The following is a 27,754-nucleotide window of genomic DNA, read 5'->3' as shown; positions in this document are numbered from 1 at the left end:
TTCTTAAGCTTGATGCTTAAGAAACTAGACATAATCCTTGTGTTTGGTGTGAATCCATATGAATTCAATGTGATATCTATCCTTTATACTCTTTTTAATGGTTCTATATATGTGCAAAAATGTATAAATTGTCTACAGGTTCTATTCAACACCCACTTTCTTTCGAGGACCATCTTACACCAACAGAGGAAACTATACATCATATATTACAATTAATTCCTTTTTTTAGAGTTGGAATGAATTCATTGGTGAGACTTATTAGATTGGTCTTTTCTACATACTCTTTAAGATTTCGGAAGATAAGAAATCATTCCAGATTTAAGTAATTTATTACCATTCACATGACTATACATCAAATTAAGGGATGTTAGATTAACATGTAATGTTTCTAATAAGTTTATTCATAATCATGTCTAACTTTTCTGTTTTGATATCTTTTGGAATCAAAACTACGTCTGTAAAATTTTCCAAACCTATTCAAGTGTTTTGTGACTTTCCTCAAGTGGATTGGATCAAATTCTCAATACTCATGATGCTGCTAGATGAAGTCCAAGGATTTCTACTTGTGTTGGGATCTTTAGTGGGAGCAAAGGAGAGTACATTGGGAGCTTTTCTTCTATTTAGGCATCCAAAATGCTTTGTATGTTGAAATTATGGGTGTCATACTTGCAATTGTTGGTTCTTTAATATCTTAGAGGAAGATGGAAAAAGTGTTCAAAGATATGTTTTGATATGGAGTTTGAGTTTTCACACGGGAAAGAGAATCACTCTACTAATAAATTGGCCAACATTGAGGATTGAAAATAAGTTAGAATATAAATGGTTTTTTTTCGTTCCTAATAGTATTAGTTTGGATTTTTATTTTTTTTATAGGTATTTTTTTTTTTTTGTGTAGAAGGGACTATTTCTTTTTTTATGTAGGTTTGGTGTATTGCCTCCATGTGTTTTTAAAATGTGTTTGCATCTTCTATTTTCTTTTTTTATGATATGTTTCATGTGAGGAAAAAATATTTGCAAATTTTAGAGTGTCAACCTATCTATGATATCAAATTTCACAGTAATGTATAATATGAGTTTCTAAAGAAAAAACTAAAAAGAGGAACAAGTAATTTATTTAAATCTAATCCCAAATTATTATTGCAGCAAATCCTATCATTTGGAATTAACTTTTCTTCTTTTTTTGTTTAAACTGACACCTTTAATCCAGTTATTAGTTTTATCCGACCATATACGTACGTAACACCAAAGAGGGTTGGAGACAAAACTAGCATGAGAGGATCAAAATTCGTTTTATATTTCAATTATTATATTTCTACTCTTATTTTTTTTACTCTAAGATTTAAAATTTGGAACTAAATATTATACTTTAAATCTATCCAGAAATAATATTTTAAAGAGTAATTCTAGAAAACAGAATGATACACCTTAAATAAACACTTTCTTAATAATGTAAAAAGGGTAAAAGCTAACTATTAAACAACTCAGTCTTACACGCAAATTTGGGACCAAGTTTGACAAAAACGACCAAAAAGAGATCATTTCAAAGGCAGAATAGTGAGTACAACAAGCTATGATAACTAGATTTCTTTTTCGATATCCATTTACATATATGAACTTGGGAGATGTGTTAATATGGCCAAATGCAAGAGGTTTATGTTGAAATCATGACCACTATCCAGTGGACAAATATGCCTCGCAATGTGTTCGTGCTACTTACCGAGCTGTACTTTGAAACTATCAGTGATTCAAAAGCCCTATAGAAATCCCTAGGTTACAAGCAACCTATACAATATAACGGTTTCTATTTTGTCTCATCCTTGTATTCATTGGAATTTTCCAAACTGTCTTGAACTTGTTCCTCTTTTTTTGGTGCTCTTTCTTCTGGAATGAGGAGGCCAACCTTTGGATACTTTTCTATGAATTTAAATTCCCAGTCCTCTAATATTGTAAACTCTGACTCACCTAAACCTTCGAGGTCCCCATTAATTTCTTCAGGTTTGAAAGACAGAAGTGCAAGGGCTCTACTACACTCCTTTCCTGCAAACATTGCATAAGGTCCTCCGGGACCATAAAAATTCCTGCTTGTTCATAATCAAGTAGAGTTTGTCAGTGTTATCACTCATACCAAGTAAGCACACACAAAATGTGTTAAGAGGTGAATGAAATGTATCACAAGATGACATATGACAAGTAACAAATCATCTTTTCAGTTATTACTAAAAACTCAAGAGTTTAACTCATATACCGTCCCTGTAAGATAGACATTCAATCATATTTGACCACTTTATCGCATCATTCTATTCACAAATATGATACGATGTTTGTGTAAAAATAATAAGTATATGATCAATTTGATGAAAATGCAAGTTGTAGTTATTAGCTTTTTAAAAAATGAAAAATAATAATCATAGTCTCGGAATGTGCCAAAGTTTCAAACTGATCCCTAATATTGTAGCATAATGACAAAAGACTTTCTGCTCTACTAACAATAGATCCTTAACAGTATATTTTAAAAACAAAATAATCTCAAAATTTCACAAAAATATTTCATTCTCTAAGAAATAAACTGAAAATTAGTCACTTTTAAAGATCAAATCGATCATTTATTTAAAAGTATTCTACAGCAGTAGTGTATGTAATTGTTTTAGCCAAGGATTTGCGAGATCTCTTCAACTAGATCATTCAATATTTTGTCTACTTTCCAAGGTTTGATTTTCTTTATTTATTGTGAGACTTTCCTTTCTACAATTGCAATTGGTTCTCCAAAATCATGGTCTGTCACTCCTCAGAGTATATCGTATAAAACCTCTCATACTCATCGATACACAACCCGTTACGCTCGAACACAAGCGTAGGGTCCATCAAGCCGATTATAACATTCGTATAATGGCCTATTGGTATATGATCCTTCAGGCCCGAGTGCAAGCTTAAAGTCTATCAAGCCATTATAACACTTAGATCATATGACCCATCAATACACAATATTCAAGCATGAGCGTAGAGTCTATTTAATAGTGGACCTCACTATACGAGATCCACTAGAAAGATCATTAAACCTATGAAGTTCATGAACTATATTTAACCAAAATTATGAACGTTATAATCGGAATCTTTATGTTGGCATAAGAGACAAGTGTCACCCTAAGGTGGACTACAGATTGTAAACATGGTCTCCATACTGTCATTCGGAATAAAATTGCAAAAAAGAAAGTTATTATTTGGTATATGGATCTATCAAAATTACCAACTTGTAGATAGGGGTTCTTTCACTCATGCCTTAGAGCTTCACTTTGGCCCTTCCACGTATGTCAATCATCAAGAAAAACTCTAAACTCAGCCAACATAGTAACAGAATACCAACCAGCTTTTGAAAAACTTTGCAATAGTTATTGGGCTAACCCCTGACATGATTTTGAATTTTTTTATTTCTAGACTCATTCCAAAAATATGTTGTGTGCTTGTTGTCCTCCAACCCATTTCCATTGCCCAAGCCTTAGGTTTGACTAAGTTACTTGAATCCAAGTTCCATGACTCCAAACAAAATACACTAGGCGCCAAACTATCCTCCCTCTACCATCTTCTAACCTTTTACCGAACCCTAAACTTGTCAATCCCCCTACAAAATGTTTGACTTCAACCTAACTTCAAGAGAGACGATGTGTAGGTTTGTGTTATAACTGTGATAACAAGTTTTACCCCGGTCATAAGTGCACTACCAAGCGTTTCCTACTTTTATAAGGAGATTATGATCCCCTTAATCCTTACCACACATGTATGGAAACTCCATTAGTACTGATTTAGATGGATCTATCCATTTTCATTTTTCTTTTCAAGCTTTCTCAAGCACCTATTGGCCACATGCATTCAAGTTTCATGGCCACATTGAATACCTCCTTGTCACTATTTTACCACAATATTTTACGAACTCGTTTAGCTTCCCACCTTCAATTATGCACTGTCCCCACCACACCATTGTCTGTTATGATAAGCAATGGTGACCGTATACATTGCTCATTCGAATTTTCCTTAAGTACTTGTATCCATTCAATCTCAACTTTCATTATTCCTTTTTACCTACTATCGATTGACGGAGTTGATGTAGCTTTGGGAATGGATTGGTTAGCTATTTGGGACCCCCCCTCCCCACCCCCAAGCATATTTCTCCACCCCTCATGGCGGCTAACACATCACCCTTATTGGTAACACCAACACTACCCTTCGTCCAACCTCTTTTCACCACTTTTGCCACACCTTACACATACAAATGTCATTGCATATCTCCACTTACTCACTTTTCAACAAATATCTTTCAATTCCACATCCCCCGCCATACAACCCATTCCTCTAGAAATTCAGCCTATTCTCAACTTTCTACACTATTTTTTGGTCCCTCACGAATTACCCCCAACCGCCCCCACTATCCTAGAACATCAAATTGTATTGTTATCCTCATGCTCATAAACAAACAATGACCTCCCTCATCAACATTATGTTGATAAAGGAATTATTCGATCCAACACAGGCCTTTTTTCTTCACCAATTATTTTTATAAAAGAAGGACAGTACATTTGAGATTTTGTGTGAATTACAGAGCACTAAACGCAATCACCATTAAGAATCATTTTCCAATCCCTACTATTCAGGAGTTATTGGATGAACTCACTACAGCTTGTGTTTTCACTAAGTTAGACCAACGCTCAGGGTATCACCAAAATCATGTTGACCCTAAAGATTGTCATAAAATCACTTTTCACACTTTTGACAGTCAATATAACTTTTAGTGATGCCTTTCGATTTATCTAAAGCTCCCTCTAACTTCCATGCAACCATGAATGACCTAATCAGACCTCACCTCCAACAGACTGTGCACGATTTTTTAATGACATCCTTATCTACAGTGTATCTGTGATAGAACACTTACATCATCTACTGGTTATTCTTTATTTGCTCAAGGATAATCGATTTTTTGTTAAGTGTTCAATTGGACAATCATCAATTTCCTACTTGGGCCATATTATTCATTAAGGCAAAATGGCCTTATATACAGATAAATTTCAGGCTATTCAGGATTGGTCAACACCTAATTTAATTACCAGATTTTACCCCATATTTATTTGAGGTTATGTCACTCCTGCCTCTTCATTTACAAATATCCCTAAATTGTCAGCTTTTACATGGTCTACACAGGTAGGAATAGCTTTACAAATTTAAAGGCTACTCTAATCCAAGCACCTGTCATTCAACTTTGGAGAAAGGTGGCGCGTGGCGACTGGAGGTTTGCCCTGATTCCGGCGGATATGGTCGTCGCTCAAGGAGGATTCAGATCCGCTACTAAACTGTGGCGGTGGACAGCAGTGAACAACTAAAAATAGTTGTTGACAATGTGACAATTTTAAAAGACAGTGGATGGCTGCAGATTATAGGTGGACAGCAACAAAAATTGCTCCAGGCAACGGCAATCAGTGCCTGATAATGGTGGACAGCAATGGCCATGTCCGACAGATAAATCAAGAAAAAAAAAAAACAGAGCGGCCGGCTCTGATACCAACTAAGGTTAATGCAAAAACATATATTTCTAGAGGACTTACTACACATCTAATCTTAATGTTACATTTAAGTAGAAAGCAACCAGTAACACCTAGACAATTCAATCTGGTTGGAAACACTCACACTCACATCTAACTAATACACAGCTCACACACAACTAATTATTCTAACAGATATCAAGATGTTTTAATTCGAGACTTATTTCAGCATATGCTCCCCGTATATACCTGAACTCTAAGTAACTCTTAGTTTTATCTAAGATTAACCATCACTCGTCCACGTCAAGATTAGAAGTAACTTAAAGCAACAGTGTCAGTGTTATTGAAATTTAGGTCTCACTAATAGTATTCTTTCTCGTGAAAATTAATTAATAAAAGGTATTTCATATAATTTTTTATAAAAAGAATTCTGTTTGAGGCTAATTACTTTTATCTAAAATTTAAAAAAAAAATCCTTTATATATTTTTAAGAATGATTATGGAAAAGTTAGTTAAAAAACATTCATAAAAAATTTACATAATTAAAAAACAAGTGACTTTCTCATAGGCAACACCAGCACACAAAAACGAAAGCTGTACCTGCCAGTGGACACGTCAAAGATCTGACCCCTGATTGCCATCAAAAGCGGTTTATTGGGGTCGGAACCATCGTAGGCTCGCAATTCCCGGTCCGTTACTTGACCCAACTGGACCGGTTGGCGAGGCGGTTCGGGGTCTTCGAACTGGGGGTGAGTTCGGGCCGAAACAACGGGCGGTTTGTTGTAGTCTTCGGGGGACACAAACATGGCGCTCACGGTTCTGTAAACGACGACCATCATAGCCAAAACGGTGAAAAACGCGGCGGGAGACAGCCCCGTGTAAAACGCTATCTCTTCCATCACGCTCGTGTACAGACCCATTTCTGAACACTTCTCTCAAAATGGCTTCTGAAAAGGAAGAGTAGTAAGCGTTGGTAGGTGAGAATGGAAATGAAGCCACCTAACTGGATTTGGTTGTTTGGGTTTTATGTTCTTTTGTTTTTTGGATTTTGGAAGCGTATTAGTGCACATCTTATGTGGGAATAAATAGACGTGTTGATTTTCCACCATATATACTTTTGTATCAAACCTACCAATATTTAAACCTTAACTTCGATAATTTAAAAGTTATTAATTTGATTTTAATTTTATTTAAAATAAGTTAATACGAGGATGCAAGTAATCAAGTCCTCAGGGGTCTTTTTTAGATGTAACTTTAGGTACATTTTCACACCTAAAGTCTAAGATCACCAACTTTTAGTATGGTTCCTTTACAATTAGTTGAATGGATATCTTGCATTAAGATCGAGATTCCATAGCTAACTACTACCTTAGATCTATTTTTAGCATATAAAAGCATATAGGAGAATTGATTGGACCACAACTTGAAATTAGTTTCCTCTCAGTTTTAAGCTAGTGAAACAAAATGAGTGATCGATTCATCCAATAACAAGTATAAACCAATTCACAAACTTGTATTTAAAAGCAAGCATTCATAAATAAAATAGTATTGAATACAAGAGAGTTTTAAAGTGGTTTACATTTCACTCCAACACTTAGGAGATTTATTTTCTCATAATGGATGGGAAGAAGTTAATACAAGGAAGGAACTTTGTCTCCTAATCCTTTAATGATGTTCTTTATAGTATAGATGAAATATATGAGAAGACTTTTTAAAGTCTCTCTAAACCTGTCTAGAAAGTCTAGTGAAAAGTATCCAAAAAGGTTCTCTGAAATAGAGAGGAAATTTTGTTTTTATAGACAATGATAGTGTGGCTTTAGCGGTGCCATTCATGGCTTCAATTGTGAGATTTCCTCCCAAGGTGGATTTCCTCTATAGCTTAGCCTTTGTGTTTTTGTGTTGAAGCCTCTTAAGATTACTTCTAGGTGAATGATTCTTCATGGCCTTAACCTTAGGTAAAGGTTTGAGGTTTTCTTTTAAGGTGAGTTTTCTTCATGTGACTCAAGCCTCAAATTCCACGTTGCAACCACGCTTAAGTCAGTTTGTTGTGTTTTGGTCATAATTCCTTTGTTTTCTTCTTATTACATCTTTGACTCTCAAAGTTTATCAAAACCTGCAAAACAAGTAAATTTGAAGTGATTAACATTGATTTTTAACATAATCAAAACAAGACAAGTGCCAAATTATAATCAAAGCTAACTCATATTAGGCACTTATCAATAAGTCTACAATAGAACATAAAGCTAAGATACTTCACACACAAATCTAATCATGTAATTAACTAAACCAATAATATCACAACAATAACACGATATAAATGAACCAAAAAACACGAACAATGGAGAAATTAAATTATTTACGCAATTAAACTCAATGATTTCCCAAAACTTTCAACCACAAACGCCCTCTCTCCCATTAAAACTAGGTTTCATCTCTAACATTCAACATTGGCTCCATTTGGTTTCAAACAAAACACTTAATCAAAACATAAAAATTAAATTCAATTAAAATTACATCAACAAAATTAGAAAATTCCAAATCCCATAACCCTTCAAATTCAATTCACCATCATTCTCTCTTGAAACAACAAACATTAGAACCCAAAACCATAAAGATAGGAAAAATTGAAACAAAAAGGAAAATGGAGTAGACAAACCTCGTCGGTGTTGCCAATATTGTGAGTTCCATGACGATCGTGAACCTAAGCAGGGAAGGGTCGCCAGGGAGGAGTGGCCAATGTAATAACGAACACGTATAAAAAAAGTATCGGCAATGGCAGTGACGAGGTCACCAAATAGTAGAACGGCTCAAACTTGTAGGAGCTACTCGCGGTGTTCAGGTAGATGAGTAGTGAGCAAAGTGAAGATGACCTAGTAAGATCCTCAGTTGTGAAGATGACAACAATGAAAACTGCGACAATTACAACAAAGTGGAACTTACCCCACACTGTTGTCGTTTCACTAGAGACACGACCTAGAGACACCTAAATCCTTAGCGACTTTCAAGTCAGTGAGCTTTTTGACTTTGATCTACCCTAATGAGTATTGTCTTGCCCAAATCAAGTTAGTAACTCTCTGACTTTGACTTTGTCCAACAAGTATATTATCACCTATCGAGTCTACATAATTATGCAAAACATAATTTTGTAAATTTATGTCATTTCAACCCTACAAATCGGTCCAACAACAACTTATGGTAAAAACATACCAACTATCAAATTGTACATTACTCAATGACTCAATTAATCTCAATCACAATATTTAACCAAACAACATACCAAATTTCAAAATACAATTCAAGTAAACCAAATTAAATTTTAACTCAACTCCACATCTCATATTTCTTTAGACAACTAAATTACACAAACCAAATATCATACAAACATATAATTAGCAATTGCAAAGTATAAATCAGTTAAAAATAATGAAATTAACTTTCCTATGTAGACATACAAAAAGCTTTACATATTCCTTTGAATAACACAAACATGATCATAACTCACCATTAGTATCGCTGATCAACATAATCTCTTATAAAAGACTCAAACACTACATGTAACATCCCAAAATACAGTAATAACCATAATCAGAATTAATTACATTTAACAGTAAAACAGTGCAGTCTTTACATTACTAAACGGGGTTCAAAAAGCCGAACGACTTAAAGTACAGCATTAGATACAATACAGCAGTAACAGAAGTTCAGAGACGAACGGTTTTACAAAACTTAACCGAATATTCAAAATAAAACTGAAAGACTAATAGATAAGAACCTAGCGAGCGCTCTAAGGCTCGGCTTTAACTTTTACTTCAACCAGATTAGCGTCTTCCAAATTTTCTTCTTCTAGCATTTCTTCAAGAGACGCACCTCCATCTGCTCACACCCACACGGATGATCATTGCAATGACAGGACGAACGTACATAGACAACAGACAAAACAAGGAAAACGAAAGGGTAAGCTTATGTAATTTAATTTATACATCAACATATACCATAAACATTTCAATCCACACAAGTACATAATTCAATCATATAACAACATCCGAAATATATATATAAATATATACTAGACCGACCGTCCGGACTGTATGAATCTGTGTAGTTACAAGCGTCCTTGCACCCGAGTGATGTAGTAACTGGGATACACCAAACAGCTGCCACTCGAGGTTAGTCCGTTCTTACGTCGCCCATGTTAACTTATGGACTAAGGACCTCTTGTCGTTCCCACACATGACATACTCCCTCTACATGAGGATGAGTACTCACGGAACATCAGGATGGACACCAAGTCTTAACTTATCCACAGTCATACTTTACCAAATTTAATACTCAATATATGTAAGAGTCGTTCCTCCCTGGAACACTCGTTCAAATTCCATAATCGTATAATCATTCAATATAGTGTTCACACTTCAACTACTTATAATTTATCATCATCTTTATCTTCAGTTTTAAAAGTATAAAATAACGAACGTTCATACTTCTGAAGAACGAAGACGAACGCTAAAGGCTAGATTTAGAAGGCTCGCTGTCAAACAGAATAAGTCCACACATAATTATATGAAGAACGTGACTGCTACTCGAATCAGTTGAATGAACCGACTCTTAGAGATATAAAATCAATGTTCAGAATAATTTAGGTACAAAGACTCTAGGCCTAATCCAAATGGATAAAGATACGACAAGACAATTATTTAATTATACTGAGAACAATTTGTTTAAAAGGATCGACTGCCAGTCAATGACCGAACGCGATAATATACATTTACTAATAATTTGGACGGACGCTATTTACGCCCATTCAGAAATCAAAGGTAAGGACGAGCGTTCGGTATAAGACCGAACACTTCTTAGGACGAACGCTAGATATAAGACCGATAATTAATTAGGACGAACGCTTGGTATAAGACCAAGTACTAAAGAGGACGAACGCTCAGTGTAAGACCGAGCGCTACAAATTTGTAAGTATAAGGGGTAATACATTATAACTTAATTTAAATTATAAGGTTACCACTAGGCTAAGTCGAACGCTCAACATAGTATTTCACGGGACGCTCGTTCTCGATCAGAACTCTTTCCAAATGAAAGGATTCCTTTTTAAGCAATTGATTAGAAACCGAACGGTATAAGACCGTACGATGACGAACGTATTTTATCATAGTAAGGATTCCATATTTACGATTTCCTTCTAGTTCAATTATCAATTTTCAACGTATCAGTTCATACTTTATACTTCATATCAATATCAATTTCCAAACTTTATATGATTCACATTAATCATTCATACTTCAAAGGGATAAATCATCTCATATTCATACGTATCAACCATAAACATGCATTTCAACCAACATATATTATATTCATTCAGTACAACAACGTTCGTTCATGCATACTCAACCAACATACATCTCATACATTCAGTTCATATCATGCTTGCATACAACATACAAGTATCAATTAAATTACTAAGCTTCCCTTACCTGGATAGCAGTGTACGTCCTAAGAGTATGACTTTGACTTTGCCCAACTATGGCTTTCTACCCTCCACGATCTTTCTTACGCTCTTCAACTAAGTCTAACCAAAGAAAACTCAGAAAACTCAGTTTATACCCTTGCATGCAACTGAATCTTAGTTTGCATGTAACCCAGAAATTAGCGTCCAGAGTCGAGCGACTTACCGGTTACAGAACTTGGATCTGTTCGGTTCAGTTTGAAGCTCACGGTGCAGGGAACGTTCCTACGGTTTTGAATGTTGAACGGAGAAGAAATGAGTGAGTAACAGTAGAGAGAAGTTGAAGGATTTCTAGAGAGAAGTTGGAGAATATGAAAAGTTGAGTTCTGAGGAAGAAGACGACTGCATGCAGAGAGTGGAAAGAAGGTTTTTCAGAAAATTGGCTTTCTTCCCAAGTCAAACGGACGTTCTTTCACACACGGACACCTGTCTTCCACTACAAATTCAGAAGATTCTAAACTGACACTTGGCAGGCGTGCGTCAGAGTGTGTGAGTGCGTTTTTAATGAGACTGAATGTGTGTCGCGGTGCATTAATGAGAGCTGACAGGTGACTCAGCAGTGCATTAATTTGATTAGACAGAAGGCTTACGGTTTAATTTTCCAAGGCCTCACACTACACGGGAACCAAGATGATCCACATGTACAAAAAAAAAACATACAAACTGAAAATGACATAAAACTAACTTACTCTGTTGGAGAAACTAATTGGACAAAAATGGAAAGCTCATCTCAAGAATCACCCGTTTTTTTATCTTCAAACACATGAATGTACGATATAAAAACCTAGAACTTTAAAGAAAAAGTTACTCAACCAAACCCGAACCTTACTCCTACTTACTTCCCGCTACTCAATTTCACTATTTCTCAACCGGACTCGAAGGCCATGGTCTAACTATTTCAATGTGTGCTAATACTCGAGGAATGCAAAAGATTACAAAGACTCGAAAATAGAAAGCGTATTGACATTGGTTGCATGTTTTTAAATAATAAAACTTATTTATAAAAATTTTATTTATTTAAACTTTAAATATTAAAATAATCAAATCTCATATTTTAAATATATTATTAATTTTAAAACACAATTTTCTAAATTTTTATAATATTTAACAACTAAATAATAGTTTATAAAATATTATATGATAAAGCTGAAATATATTTATGTTTGCGGGATACATCCGTTTAAAAGCAAATCAAAATAGATAAAAGAGTAAACAACTCAGAGATAATTTTTTTATGAGTGTAAATAATCTGTATAGTTAAAAAATATATTATCTTTTTAAATAATATTATTATAAGATATAAAAATGAAATATATTTTTTAAATTTAATTTTATTAATACTTTAAATATAACTTATTTTTAGTTATTTATTAAAGTATTTAATAAATAAAAGATATAAAAGAATAAAATTAAGAATAAAACAAAACAGTATGAAATATATTTTCATTTTATAATTAATTAATTTTAAAAATAAAATAAATAAATAAAAAAATTAAAATAACTTTTATATACATATAATAAAAGAAATAAATAAAAAATAAATTAACAATCTCAAGTGATTAAAAAAATAAGTTTTGAAACACTTGTTGCACAATAAATATAAATAATAAAATAAATGGTTACATATTTTTTCATAATAATAGAAGTGGGTAAGAAGAGTGTATGTTAATTATCATATCAATATAATAATAGTTTTAAAGTTAAAAGTATTAAAATTTATAATATAAATTACGAACAAAATAATAGCAGGAAAAATATTACAGAGTTATTCTTTTATCCCTAAGTTTTATGTAACTTCTTAAATTAATTAGATTCTCTGAGTAACCTAGCTGTTAATTAAACCTCACAAAACAAAAACGGCAAAATTCCCTCAATCCCCATTTAAATAGTTTCGATTAATCATCGTCTTCTCCAAAAAGCAAGAATACCCGCTTTCTTCTTCTTCCCCTTTCCTACTCTTTTCAAACTGGGCAACATGAAAGCGTGACTGTCACTGGCTTCTTTTCTTTCGAACCCCCAACATGGTACACCTTCATTCTTTCCTTCTACGTTTTTGATGAGCATAAAAATTTAACCTTTTTTTTAATTTAATTTTAATTTTAACTTTTTAGGATAAAACCAGTGGCGGAGACAAGTACAACATTGAAACCGCGGAAATCTTGGCAAATGAGGCTCAGGTTCGGATCCAATTCCCCAGTTCATATTTTTTGCATACCCTTTAGCTGGTTCATATTGTTTCTGTGCTGTTCAGCATTTGCCCGTTGCAGAGGCCACACCCATATACGAGCAGCTTCTGCTATTGTTTCCAACTGCTGTAAGTGTTCTTGTTGATAGCTTCGGTGGTTGTTATTGGAAGAAAGTTATGGTTTTGGTTGTATTTTGTGATTGAAATTATGTCGCTTCTTCTGCTATGGGGCTGATTTTTGTTGATGCTTGTTTGTGCTCAGGCCAAGTTTTGGAGGCAATATGTGGAGGCATATATGGCTACAAATAATGATGATGCTACGAAACAGATTTTTAGTCGGTGTTTGTTGCATTGTCTTCAGATTCCTCTATGGTATATTGTTTGCTTAATCTTGTTTATGGCATTGGCTGATGTACCTTTTTTTACTGTCTCTTTTGGATAATTTTCAGCTGCGGTTGGGGATAGAGAGGTTTTGGGAGAGTACAGGATACAAAATTACTGCATATGTATAGCTGCATTTCTGTTCAATCAACTAATATTTGTAAACTTATTTTCAGTTGGCTATCTTGTAAGGTTTTATTGGTTTTCTTACTTGAGGGGACTTGTCTTGTTGCTATTCATAGATATTCTTGCAAGGGCATCCTCTTTAAAATATTGGTCATTTTACATGTAACTGTTAGAAATTGTTCAAAGTAAGAGTGAGTTTTCAGGAAGAAAAGTAATCTGATTTTATTTCTTAAAGATCAGAGGTTACACTGAAGTATTTATAGGATCAGTACATTGTCATAGTGATAGTGGTAGTTAGTTGAGTAACTGACTTAACAACATATATGTAACTGACTTAACTACTTTTCAAACATTGTCATAGTGATAGTGGTAGTTAGTTGAGTAACTGACTTAACAACATATATGTAACTGACTTAACTACTTTTCAAACAACTAACTGCCTAAGAGACAGTGACTAGCTGCTCTTCTAATGCAGTATTCTCACAGAAATAGTTAAATCATAGAAGGTCTTCAAAATTTCTCAATTTCTGCTGCATGTGTTCTGAATGTGTCCCATCTTCTCTATCCTATATTATGTTTTGTGTTAAATTTTCATAAGATAGTTCGTTTTTTGTGAAAATGGATGAAACATCCTGCTTATTTTGCTGGTCTTGTGGTACATGCAAATGATGTTTTTGTTTCAATCTATCCTCTGGTATACAGGAGATGCTACATTCGTTTCATTAGAAAGGTCAATGACAAGAAGGGCATGGAGGGTCAGGAAGAGACAAGAAAAGCTTTTGATTTTATGCTTAACTGTGTGGGTAAGTTTTATTCCTTTGTCCTGTTCGAATTATCTTTGTTGTTTTGTTGGATTGAAGTATCAACTATTTAGATGGGGAAACTCATGCATGATGATTTGGTCATGTGAGGAGAATCCAGTAGAGACTTTGGTGAAAAGAACATTGATTAGAGGCCCATAGTTGTTGAAGTGGACATTAAAATTAGTCCATTGGATGGGTGTAGAACAGACAAAAGATATTAGGAGACACAAATACTGGAAACATGCTTTTTGGTGGAACTTGTTTGATATAAAACCATTTTTCTGTCTTCCTCCAATATTTTAAGTTGTTAGGTAATTGGTTTCTAACTTGATACTAGAGTTCTATTACCAAATATCTAGAGTCAATCCTTGCTGCTCCTATTCTTCTAAATAAAACTTGGATTTCAGCAGACAATAGGGTTATTTCATGCATTACCCATGCTTCAAGGTCAAAGAGTTGTTGTTTGAAATTGTATAAGGCTTCAATGGTCGTGTGGTCTAGAATTTGATACTTTCTTCCTCCATTCATTTTATATGTGGATTTCAACGTAGGGTTGGGCTGTTATTGTTGGACTGTTTATTGTCTGCAATTCAAGCCCTAGGGGCTTTGTGTGAGGAGGAGTTTTACATATGAAACCATTTATGTACCTTGAACCAATGGCATGTTCTTTTGTGATAACTGGAAAATATCAGTAGATTGCATACATATTTCAATACAAGAAACTCTGGAAATATAAATTTTAAAAATATTTGATGAAATTTTGTTTTACTGGTGAAATGTTGATTGTCATTTTTTGCAAATAATTCATTTTAATGTTGACTGAAAGAAGTTTGAGTATTTAGAAAACTACAAATCTTTCTTGATTGAATAGATTATTAAAGGGTAAAAAATATTGATTTGATATATGAACTCAAAAGACATGTGCCATAAATCCTCAAAATGAAGGCACATGACTACAAGTTAAGAATAGTACATAAAAGGTTATCTTTTTTTTAGAATGGGGACTTGAATGTAGGAGTTGATTGGTTTAAGTCAGAGCCTATTGGCAATGAGAAATCCGTGTTGCATATTCCACCTTATCAGTTAAGGCTTTGTTGCTGTTTTTGAATTTATAATGCATTTATAAATATGTTAGTGGCTTTTGTCTTTTTACCGATTGGGTGCATGTTTGAAATCCTATTTATTGCAGAGTTCAAAGTAAAAGAAAATAGAAATCTTTAAGAGATTGATTGAAGTTTAACTGGTCTGATTCAGGCATGGGGCTATTGGGGAATTTCATAAATTTTGAATTTTAAGAAATTATTGGTAATTGTATAAATTTTCTTAATAAACATACTATAGTCGCAAATTTCTTGTGTAATTTGATGAACCATTTGGTAGATCTATTCACTAGTAATTTTAGTATAGTTGAAGCCAACATTTTTCTTTTATAAATAATTGCGTCCTAGTTAATGCTTTAGCTTCTGATTTAGATTTCACTTATATTTTATGTTTGAAAGCCTTCTACCACTTATGTTTTTGCCGGAACTCACTATTAATGCCAAAATTCATTATTTTCGTTTGATATTATTTGGAAATTAGGAGGGAAAGGGAAGACTGTTTGTTATATTTATGTATGAATAAATGCATCTATACGTTATATATATACATATATACCTTCACACTTAATGATGTGATAACAGGAGCAGACATAGCATCTGGTCCTGTGTGGATGGAGTACATAGCCTTTCTAAAATCATTGCCGGTTTGTTTGGTTAACCTTTTCTGTTTTCTGCAATTCTTGGAGCATACTTAGGTATTATGTTACATAATTTGGGTCAAATTCTGTGATCTCTTCCAGGCTATAAATGGTCAAGAAGAGTCACACCGGATGACTACTGTGAGGAAAGTCTATCAGAAGGCTATTGTTACTCCAACCCATCACATTGAACAACTTTGGAAGGACTATGAAAACTTTGAAAATTCTGTTAGTCGTCAGTTGGTAAGATATTGATTATAGTAAAATGCTTGCTCTATTAATTTGTAGTTTTTCTTCCTTCGTTGCATGCAATTTGATGATAAAGATGTTCTGCAGGCTAAAGGACTAATATCTGAATATCAACCCAAATATAATAGTGCTAGGGCAGTTTACCGGGAGAGGAAGAAGTATGTTGATGAAATTGATTGGAATATGCTTGCTGTACCACCAAGTGGATCCTACAAGGTAACTTTCTTTTTTCTTATTAGTGATGATTGTTACAGGATAATTTCTCCTATTTAAGCATGCAACTATGGATCTCTAAAAATTGTAATTTGGGTTATGAAAGGGTTATAGATCCCACATTGACTAGGAATAAAGTCAGATAATAATATATAATGCAATCCTCACCTTACAAGTCGATTTGGTGAGATTGAGATAGTCATACTTGAGATTGAAACTGTAAAATAATTCTTGAGGGCTTGATTGATCCCTCTCATAATCTTCTATTTATAAGAATAAATTGATACAAGAGTACATGATAAATAGGGTAACCCTAGACACAATATAATCATGATAAATAGGATAAACCTAGACACAATATAATCATGATAAATAGGGTAACCCTTGACACAATATAATGATGATAAATAGGGTAAATATCTTAATAGTCATAAACCCCCTTACCAAAATGGTATCAAAACCATTCAGAGCTTATCCTACTAGATGACCTACAAATATCTAGTTCCACACTTGAGATGTTCATTTCTTGGTGTGAGATGGTGTGATCGGGCTCCTGTTAGACCACCCACAAATATCTAAACTCACACTAGAGATGTTCATTCCTCGGTATGAGGAAGTGTGTTGGAGATTCTATATCAACTAGGAATAAGGTCAAATTTTAATAAATACGTGGGGTGCAATCATCACTTTACAAGCTAGTTTGTTATGGTTGCATTAGGCATAAACTCACTTACTGAGAGAAAGTAGAGGAAAGTGGGATTTGCCTTTGGAAATGTTGATCAAATTGCAACTTGATGTTTCTTTTATGCTGATATTGATTTCATGGTCCTGTTTGCAGTAGTTGGCTGTGTGAAAGCACAATTTGATGTAAATTTTGATATTTATTTTTATGGAAGGTGCTGGTTACATAGACTAAGCTCTACGCTTGATGTTAATGAGATGAACACTGATGTAATTAGAGGAAATATCTATAGAATCTTCTTAATTAGAGAAAATATCTATAGAATCTTCCTAATTACAGAAAACATGTGTATGATCTTCTAGATTATTTTGTTTCCTTATTTCCCTTTCTAGAAGATTAGATTGCTAAAATAGAGGTAAGAAGAATGTAATTACTATGAATGAAAATAATAAAATCATTCTTTTTCAAGTTGGTATCAGACCTCCTGATCTTGGGAGATCTGTTTTCGCTGCAACAGTAGCCACCGCCGTCGCTGTCCGACCACCACGGATGCCGCCGTAGCCGATTGGGGTTGTTGATAGAGCAGAAAGGTGCGCCCAACTCTGGCGATCACAACATCGGAAATCGCTTCGGGAAAGAGCCACCACGCACCGCCGGCGCGTGTAGCCCACGCGTCGCCATCATCGCCGGCGCGTGTAGCCCACACACCTTGTTCCGGAGAGACCCACTCGTCGCCGCTGTCACATACAAGGTCGCTGGAGCCTCCTAAGTCCATTCCAAGGGTCGGTGACGTCCCATTTTGCCCAGATTTGAGTAGATATGAGATTTCACTTATGCTCCTTTTCTCGGTGTAACCCACACGTCGTCGTCGCCTCAGATAAGGTCATCTGAGACACCTGATTGCTTCTATGTGATGTCTGAAGTAAAAATTATTCCTTTGGGTCCTAATGATCTACCCAATTTGGTGGGTGCTCGGTTGGATGGTTAGAATATCCTACAATGGAGCCAGTATATTCGAAGTACTCTCAAGGGACTTTCAAGACTAGATCACATAGATGGAGGAGGACCAGGACCAAACAACACTCATTTTCCAATTTGGGAGAATGAAGATTCACTAATTATGACTTGGATGTGGCAGTCCATGATTCTTGAGATAAGTAGAAATTATATGTTTCCTTCTTCTGCCAAAGAAATATGGGATGATTTACAAAGTACTTTTTCATTAAAAAAGGATTTTGCTGCATGCTATGACATTGGAAGCATGATATTTCATACAAAACAAGGCTCCCTTTCCGTATCAGAGTATCACAGAATCATGAATGGATTTTGGGTGGAATTAGATCAAAACCAAACAATAAAGATGTGTAAAACAGATGCTGCCACACTTGCTAAAGTCATGGAAACAGGAAGAATCTTTAAATTTCTCCATGGCCTAAATCCTAAGTACGACCCAATTCGGGTACAAATCTTAGGAAGAGAAAAATTACCATCCCTATCAGAAGTATTTTTTTTATGGTAAGAGGAAAAAAAACTTGTAGAATTGTCATTCTTGATGGGGGACCTCCAACATAGGCACTGTCATGATGACTGGAAAAGGGAGTCCATAAAGGAACAAATGCTGGAGGAATGTCGTTTGAAAAAGGTACTCATGGAGACTATTGTTCATACTCTGTAAAAGATCTGGACACACCAAGGAAACATGCTTCAAACTCCATGGAAGAAAGAATGTTCTCAAGCGCATGGGAAACAACAAAGGGTGTACTCAAAGATGGGGAAATCATACTACCTCAGAACAGGAAGCCACCAATCTATCTAGTCCTTCACATTCTAGTCCTTCACCATCACCTGATCTTGATATGAAAGCTTATAAGGAGGAACTCGAGCGCTTTAAAGCAATATTTGAATCAATGAGTAAGCCCTTTGGATCATGTACTCTATCCATGAAAGGTAAGATTTGTCTCAATACTTTTGGTCATGTGTCTCATGGTATTTGAATACTTGATTTAGGAGCAACTGATCATGACACCTTTTTGTGTGTCCTTCGACTCATGATAAAAGAAATAGAGAACAACTTATTACAGTTGCGAATGGTCAAGGTATACCTATATGCGGCTCTTGGAATATAATTTTTGACTCATCCATTGTATTAAAGGATGTTTTACATGTTCCTCAATTAGCTAATAGTCTTATCTCTGTGCAAAAACTCAAAGGATTTAAATTATTTAGTAACATTTTTCCCAACTTACTGTGTTTTTCAGGACTTTGCCATGGGGAAAACGACTTTAACTGCTACGGAGCAAAGTGGGTTGTATCTTTTGGAGTTTGATGACCAAAGCAACACAAAAATCATGAGTCAACAAGCTACATCTGAGATGTGGGCAAATTCCCAAATGTGGTTACAACATCAAAGGCTTGGGCATTCTTCATTTAGTCTTATCAAGTCCTTGTTTCCCCATTTGTTTACCAAGGAGTTTGTTGAGTCTTTTAGTTGTGATATTTGTCAATTGTCAAAACACAATCGTGCATCTTATCCTATTAGTAATAAAAAGAGTACTTCTCCATTTGATTTAATTCACTCTAATATTTGGGATCTTGTCATTGAATCTATTTCCGGAGCCAAATGGTTCGTTACCTTTATTGACGATTGTACACGTGTCACGTGAACATACCTTATAAAAAATAAATCAGAAGTTTTCCAAATTTTTGTTAATTTTTTCCGTCTTGTCCAAATTCAATTTGGAAAAAAATATGAAAAGAATCAGGTCTGATAATGGTACTAAATATGTGAATCATGAATTTCTCAAGTTTTTGTCTCATAATGGTATTGTTCATGAACTAACCTGTGTAAACACCCTTCAACAAAATAGGGTTGCAGAAAGAAAGAATAGTCATTTTCTTGAAGTAACTAGAGCTCTTTTTCAAATGTTTGTTCCTAAAAATTACTGCGGAGAAGCTGTGTTAACTGCTACATATCTCGTCAACAGGTTACCCAATTGTATCTTAAATGGCATTAGTCCTATGGAGTCTCTATTGTCTTTTGTTCCTTCTTCGTCCCTAATAACGAGGCTACCTAGTCGAGTCTTTGGATGTGTTGTTTTTGTTCACTCTTATCATCTAACCGTAGTAAATTAGATCCCAGAGCTCTTAAATGTATCTTTATTGGGTATCCTTCTAATAAAAATGGGTACAAATGTTATCATTCTCAGAGTCGTCATGTCTTTATCACCATGGATGTCACCTTTCATGAAACACAATCCTTTTATGTTAGTCCACCACTTCAGGAGGAGAAAGCACTTGAAGTGGATGAACTCTCCTTCTTGTCATTACCATGTTTGTCTTTGCAGGATGCTCAAGATCTAAGCAATGAAGCTACCATAGTCCATAGTAAAGAAGACAAATTTTTTGGCAAAAAATATGAAAGAAGAAAACAACCAGGAGAAAGTATTACTGAGGATTTACCCATTGCATTAAGAAAGGAAAGAAGGTCATGTGCTAAATATCCTATTTCTCAGAAGGTTTGCACTAACAATCTCTCTGATAAGCACAAAAGCTTTATTGCTGCCATTGATGCCACACAAATTCCTACCTCAATCCAGGAGGCCATGAAACTTGAACATTAGAATCAAGCCATGAAAGAAGAGATGAATGCATTAGAAAGAAATTCCACTTGGGAGATTGTTGATAAGCCAAGAAACAAGAAGGCAGTAGGGTGTAGATGGATATTCACAGTGAAACAAAAGGTAGATGGGACAATGGAAAGATATAAAGGTAGATGGGACAATAGAAAGATATAAAGCTAGATTGGTGGCAAAAGGATATACCCAAACTTACGGGATTGACTATGAGGAGACATTTGCCCCAATGGCAAAGATGAATACAGTTCGAGTTGTTCTCGCGTTGGCTGCTCATTTTGGATGGGACTTACACCGGTTGGATATAAAGAATGACTTCCTTCATGGAAATCTAGAAGAGGAAGTGCACACGGAGATTCCCCCAGGTTTTGAAGTGAAAAATGAAAGAAAACAAGGTATGTCTCCTAAAGAAAGCATTGTATGGTCTTAAGCAATCCCTTAGAGCATGGTTTGGAAGATTTACAAAAGCAATGGTTTCCCTTGGGATACAGACAAAGCTAAGGAGATCATACACTATTCATAAAGCACTCTTCTACAGGTAAACTCACTCTATTGCTTGTCTATGTGGATGATATGATTATTGTAGGAAAATTGGCGTTAAAAGAAAAATTGGCAGCCCAATTTGAAATGAAAGATCTAGGAAAACTCAAACATTTTCATGGAAAACAGGTTGCTTACTCCAAGAACGGAATTTTCATCTCCCAAAGGAAATATGTAGTTGATCTCCTCAAAGAAATAGGAAAATTGGGATGTAGAATGTCAATAGTTCCTATAGAACAAAATCACAAAATTGGAAGTGAGGAAAGTGCTCCTGTAGAGAAGGCCCAATATCAAAGATTGGTAGGAAAATTGATTTATCTATCACACACAAACCAAACATTGCTTATGCAGTTAGTGTAGTGAGCCAATTTATGCATGACCCAAGAGAGAGACACATGCAAGCAGTTGACAAAATTCTCAAATACTTGAAGTCAAATCCTGGAAAGGGGCTATTATTTAAAAGGGAAGACACATTGACTATGAAAATATATACTAATGCTAACTATGCAGGTTCTATTACTGTCAAAAAGTCTACTTCTAGGTATTGTGATAGGATCTAGGGTTATAGAAGGAAGAGAAAATGAGAGGGGAGTTAGGAGGGAAGAGTTATTTGACAGTTAGTTACTTAGTTAGTTAGTTAGTGGGAAGGGGAAGAGAAACTTTATAAATAGGGAGTGGGTTCTGTAGAGGGGGGATTATTGAGTGAATTTGTTGTAAAGACAGGATTTTAGCCTGTAGAGGGAGGTTATGCTCCTAACCAGGGAGGTTATGCTCCCAACCATTCTATGTAAAGAGAGTTCTTTTACTGTGAATAATAGAAAAACCCATTCTTTCATTACTGTTTTTACCTACGGTTAGTGTTCTTAGTTAGGTTTCAAACTCAGGAACTGAAATCTACAAAACTGCAGGGACTACACCCATATATATGTGACTTGACTTGCAGTGTCTTGGAAACGTACTCCCCCTCAGTGTGAACGGCGGAAATGTGGAATATCACAGTTGTTGGACCACTAAAACAAAACAAAATATTAAGCTACAATGCTGAAACAAAGACATCAAAGATCTAAAGATACGTTGGAGGTCCAAAATTCTTTACTGGACAACTCCCAAGTGGTGATACTTAGCCGTGTATCACAAGAAGATCGGTCTAAACTCTAGCCCAAGAAGAACTGACGCAGTTGTGTCTGTCTGAGGCAGTAGCGACTGCAGCGGCGGTTGACTGCTATAAAACTGTAGGGACTAAATTGCCATCACTGACTGATGGGGCCTGTAGTGGCTGGAAGCGACAAAACTACATGGACTGCCATCACTAACTGATGAGGTGATGGGGGCCTACAGTTGTTGGAAGCATACGGCGCCTGGACAGCGGCAAACGGCGCCTGGACAGCGGCAAACGGCGCCTGGACAGCGGCAAACGGCGCCTGGACAGCGGCAAACGACGCCGAACAGCGGAAAACGGCGCCGAACAGCGGCAAACGGCGCCGAACAGCGGCAAACAGTGCCGAACAGCGGCAAAAGACGCCTGGACAGCGGAAAAACGGTGCCGGACAGCGGCAAAACGGCGCTGGAAAAACGAAGATGGCAGCAATGGCTGCTCTGAGGGTCTGAACAGAGAGAGGAAGTCCAGACGACGGCTATGGAGGAGTCGCGGAGACTTTCCGGTGGCCAGAGGGCGGCGCGTGAGCTGTACGCGCCTGTTCGCAGCGAACATAGAAGCGGCGCGTGGCGGAGCGTGGGGAAGAATCAGACGCCGGCACCGGTGGGGTTGGTCGTCGCGTGAAGAGGCGAACCAGATCCAGTGGTCGCCGGACGGAACTGTGATGGTGGCCGGCGACAAGGTGGCGGCGGACTGGTCGGAAAGAAGCGCTGCGTGGCGGCGCGTGACTGAGAGGTGGCTCTCGAAACCGGCGTGGTTGGCCGTCGCTCGAAGAGACGGCCCAGATCCGCAGGTCACCCGTCGAATCTGTGACGGTGGCCGGCGGCGGCAGCGGCGGCGACGGTGGCCGGAGTTAGCAGTGACGGCAGCGGAAAGTGGCGGCGACAGCAGTGGCACACTGGGTCTGGACTGGTACTGACTGTGGCAGAGATTTAAGAAGAAAAATGGACTGCCCACTGAAATTTTAGGGGCTGCCGGCGGCCATGGCGACCGGCCGCCGATAGACAGCAGAGACCACCAGAAGAGGATCAGAGAACTTGCTCTGATACCATGTTGAATATAGTGAAAAACTATATTTAAATTAATCCCTCTTGTGTAAAATACACACATAGGGTTCTCTATTTATAATAGAAGAAATATGGGCTAAGCCCAAAATACAAATGAGAAATAATAACAAACCAACTAAAAGATAAAAGATAATATATCTAACAGGAACCTAACAAATTGGTCTGACTTTTCGTTTCGAGAAGCGGTCAAATCATCCAGAGCGCTGCCGTATCAACAGGAGAACTATCGGATATCCTTAGGAGAGGAGTGTTGGATCTTTGGGAGAGAAGGGTGATGGAAGGAAGAGACAATACCTTGGAGAGGAGGACCAACAAACTAAAAATGAGCATGGCAGAATGGAGAAGCAATATGCAAGAATGGAGAAGAAATATGCAAGAAACGAGAGAAATGAAGCAAGAAATCAAGATTCACATAAAGGGCTTAGAAAGAAGTGAGAAATCTGTCATGAAAGGACAGAAAGAAGGTTCAGAAGAAGAGCTGGAGGAAGACAGGGGTGAACAAAATTGGAGGAAGCAGGAAGAATTGCCCAGGTTTAAGGGGCTGGACCCATTGGGATGGATCTCTAAGGCAGAGAAGTTCTTTGACATCCAAAATGTCACAGAGAAGGAGAGGCTCAGGTTGGCTTACAACTGCATGGAGGGAGGCACCATCTATTGGTTTAGGGCCTGGAAAAATAAAACCAAGAACCTTTCTTGGAAAGGGCTGAAAGAGGCATTGATATGGGGGTTCAGAGGAAGAGATAGAGGCTCTGTTTTTGAGAAGTTAGCCCAAACTACAGGAGTTACAGAAGCTGCCTCTGAGAAAGTTGTAGAAGTTTCTGATGCAAGGGTGGATAACGTGACATGTTGGGAGGGAAAATACATCAGGTGAAGATCATGATGGGAAGGTTGTGACTCTTGTTTCTCCAAGTAAAGTTGCAAAAGTTGTTGTTTTTAGTGGAGATAGAGTGGTAGGTTGTGTTGGGAATGTCAAAACAGTAAAGAAAGGGGAAGAATTGTTGAGGCCTGGGTTAAAACAATGGTGTCAAAGAGCAACCCAGTTGAGTTTGTTTATAGGGCAAGAGAGGACCTGCTGCAAGATATCAAGAAAGGAAAGAAACACTCAGGTGGAGGAGAATATTCAAGCAATTGGGAGCAAAAAGAAGAGGATGCCATTGACAATAATGGAGCTAGGAAGGGTGAGGAGACACCAATTTTTTCGTGGGTGAAAAGAAAAGAGTTGACCACTTATGAAGGGATTGACACCCAAGATCAAACAACAGGGGCAACAAATGCTTCTAAAGTTCAAAACACCAAGGGATAAACAAAAGCATACCCAAACAGCAAAGAAAATGTAGCCCAAGGGTGCAAGACTTGGCATAAAAAATTCAAACACCTTTCTTGGAAAAATTTGGCCCCAACTCTACTAAAGATAGTTGAAGGGAACAGAAGAAGCAGTCTCTGTGAGAACTGGGCAACAATAACACAGATGGAGAGTGTGGAAATTTTACATGAGAGTTTGCAAGTAGATGGAGCAGCTGCCAAAAGTGTTACAAGAGCCGATGAAGTCAGAGTTGAGATTTTGAGGACTTCACAAAATTGGGCTAAAAGAATCCAAAAAAAGTGGAAGTCATTGGAGGAGGATTTGCCACCACCCAAGCCTCCAGACCTGAATTGGAGGGCAGCATCCAGTGGGTTCCCTTCATATGGTAACAGGTTGATGAAGAGGAGCCATGAGATCAAGCTTTCCGGTTCCAACCTTGAGGACAAGGTTGTTCTGATAGGATATAGGGTAATAGGTGATAATGGGTTTAGGATAGAAGGAAGAGAAAATGAGAGGGCAGTTAGGAGGGAAGAGTTATTTGACAGTTAGTTAGTGGGAAGGGGAAGAGAAACTTTATAAATAGGGAGTGGGTTCTGTATAGGGGGATTATTGAGTGAATTTGTTGTAAAGACAGGATTTTAGCCTGAAGAAAGTAAATTGAGCAAAGGGTGTAGAATGATCGAGACTTCTGCAAAATTATCTTGTGCACCTCAATTTTTTCATACGTGTTGTCATCTACCGTTGGTATGCATTGAGGAGCATAAGTTGTTTTTAATTTTGGAGAAGTTCAATTCATTTTCTTTTTCTTATTCTATTATAAGGGTTGTTGTTATTGATAAGTTGATACAAAATTTTCAAAATCTCTATGCTATATAGAATAAAAACTTTTATCCAAAATGCAAACTATATAAAAAGCTTTCTGTTACGCAGAAGCATATTGGTGGTTTTACACTTTTATATCTCTAACCTGCATTCTCACATAAGTGAGCCCTTTGAGTTTTAATCATTGACAATATATAGGCCCGTCTTGAGCTGAAATTCAAATTTATTTCAAAGAACAGGGGTGTTAAGGATTTAGATCTAGACCACTTGGTTAGAAAGTGTTTAGATCATGCCATGAACTGGCTATCCTAAAACAAAGTGTTAAGTGAAGCTACAACATGATTTTGTGCTTGTTACGTGTCTAAAATCATGATTACTTCTGACAGGAAGAAATTCAGTGGATTGCATGGAAGAGGCTTTTATCTTTTGAAAAGTAAGTAACATGTTTTTCTTTTCTTTTCCAGTAATTGGATTGTATTACATGAACATTTTCACTGATAAGTTTTTATTAGATCTCTGCTACTTGATATTGATCAAACTGATGAAGCAATTGAGGCAAAGTATTGGATTTATCTACGGTTTCTTTTGCACCAATTTGCTTTAATTAAAGAACAAACAACGAGAACTGTTTCTCCCCAATGATGTACAAAAGCATTTGCATTGCATAAGGTGTCTATTCTTTCTCTCTGCAATGCCATTTTATTGTGGTGCTCGAGGACAAGTGGATTGATGTAAAATACTCAATGTGGATAAGAAGAAAGAAAGCTCAATAGAAAAAAATATTTTTTAGCATTGTCACTTCGAAAGGCTTCAACTATTTTTGCCAAATGGTTCTTAATCTTATTAAAGAAGGACATGGATGTAGATAGAAGTTTAGATATGTTTTTCATTAAATAAATCCAAATGCAATGGTAGAATTCATTAATAAAGGTTACAAAATATCTAAAACCTAAAGGTATGACACAGTTACGTATCAAAATATCTGAATAAAATGGTAGAGAAAACTTAGTCACATCTGTTTCTAGTTTTTTGGTTTTTTTTGGAACTGATGGCCTAATGTTTTTCTAGTTGGCATGATTCACATTGTAACACTTGAAGCTACTTAAGACTGAGCTATTATCTTTAATGGTGGGTGAAATAGGCAATCATGCAAAAACTTCGGAGAGGGGGTAGCAAAACAGGACAGGTGGGGTTATTTTTAGAAATTAAAGTCCTTGTTAGATTTAAAAAGAATAGTATAAGTATTCTATATTTCAATAATGAGGCCATTGGACCTATGAATAAACGAGCTTGCTTGTTATTTTAGGAAATAGAGAGTAATTCTAAGGAAACAAATCCCTGTAATTTTGGGATTGCTTTTAAATTCATTACCCTAGTATTAATGCCAAGATACACTTGTACTAAAGAATAAAATTGTAGCAAGGATATAATAACAAAACTTCCTGAAATACATGAGTAGCACAGTTTTGACAGTCCCAATATGTTTGCAAGTTGATTTTTGAGTAGATACATATGGGTGCAAATCAAACTACTTTTTGGCTTTTTCTTGATAAAGTGTTTGTCTACGTCAATATGTTTAATTCTGTCATGCCTTACCTCATTGGTTCACCCTACTTTATCCGTAGGTCTTCCAATGTAATCTATAACCATAGAAGTTCACGAATTCCTTAGGCCATTGCTCGAAATTTTGCTTAGTCCTTGATCTTGCTACTACATTTTGTTTTTTGCTCCTCCAAGCAGTGCTATCAAAAGTCAATTATGGTGGTGCCATGACGGAAATTGGGGCAATTTTGCAGTTTGCCACCACAACAGCGGTGGCG

The 27,754-nt window shown here is 36.2% G+C and overlaps 2 protein-coding genes and 1 pseudogene across 3 annotated transcripts in view; 2 read left to right on the top strand and 1 right to left on the bottom strand.

The window, feature by feature from the left end:
• Positions 1-1,419: 1,419 nt before the first annotated feature.
• On the bottom strand, positions 1,420-6,584 carry LOC148200151 (membrane steroid-binding protein 2-like). The gene is made up of 2 exons (XM_088114500.1): positions 6,126-6,584; positions 1,420-2,078 (listed from the first exon to the last, which is right to left on the bottom strand). The coding sequence occupies exons 1-2, from the start codon at positions 6,443-6,445 to the stop codon at positions 1,802-1,804; spliced, it is 597 nt and encodes a 198-aa protein (XP_087970626.1). The 5' UTR covers positions 6,446-6,584; the 3' UTR covers positions 1,420-1,801.
• A 6,316-nt stretch (positions 6,585-12,900) lies between these two features.
• Positions 12,901-27,754, top strand: part of LOC148200149 (cleavage stimulation factor subunit 77-like) — a 52,275-nt gene continuing 37,421 nt past the window's right edge. The window contains exons 1-9 of one of the 2 annotated variants that reach the window (XM_088111545.1): positions 12,901-13,061; positions 13,149-13,214; positions 13,289-13,351; positions 13,485-13,594; positions 14,432-14,532; positions 16,215-16,276; positions 16,373-16,513; positions 16,607-16,735; positions 26,321-26,367. In XM_088111545.1, the coding sequence (XP_087967671.1) occupies positions 13,059-13,061; positions 13,149-13,214; positions 13,289-13,351; positions 13,485-13,594; positions 14,432-14,532; positions 16,215-16,276; positions 16,373-16,513; positions 16,607-16,735; positions 26,321-26,367 (722 nt within the window). In that variant the 5' untranslated portion in view covers positions 12,901-13,058. The remainder of the gene's footprint in view (positions 13,062-13,148; positions 13,215-13,288; positions 13,352-13,484; positions 13,595-14,431; positions 14,533-16,214; positions 16,277-16,372; positions 16,514-16,606; positions 16,736-26,320; positions 26,368-27,754) is intronic. The other variant, XM_088111544.1, reaches the window with a different exon arrangement.
• On the top strand, positions 17,638-19,740 carry LOC148200150 (uncharacterized; annotated as a pseudogene).

Source organism: Vigna umbellata, chromosome 4 (genome assembly GCF_029865625.1).
Source record: "Vigna umbellata cultivar VRB3 chromosome 4, Vumbellata_1.0, whole genome shotgun sequence".
NCBI lineage: Eukaryota > Viridiplantae > Streptophyta > Magnoliopsida > Fabales > Fabaceae > Vigna > Vigna umbellata.
This window is presented reverse-complemented; position numbering and strand designations above follow the sequence as displayed.

Excerpts from the sequence above, each read along its gene's own strand:
- LOC148200151 (XM_088114500.1), bottom strand. The coding sequence starts at position 6,445 with ATGGGTCTGTACACGAGCGTGATGGAAGAGATAGCGTTTTACACGGGG. Across the intron at positions 2,079-6,125 it reads TTTGACGTGTCCACTGGCAG|GAATTTTTATGGTCCCGGAG; the intron begins GTACAGCTTTCG and ends ATGAACAAGCAG.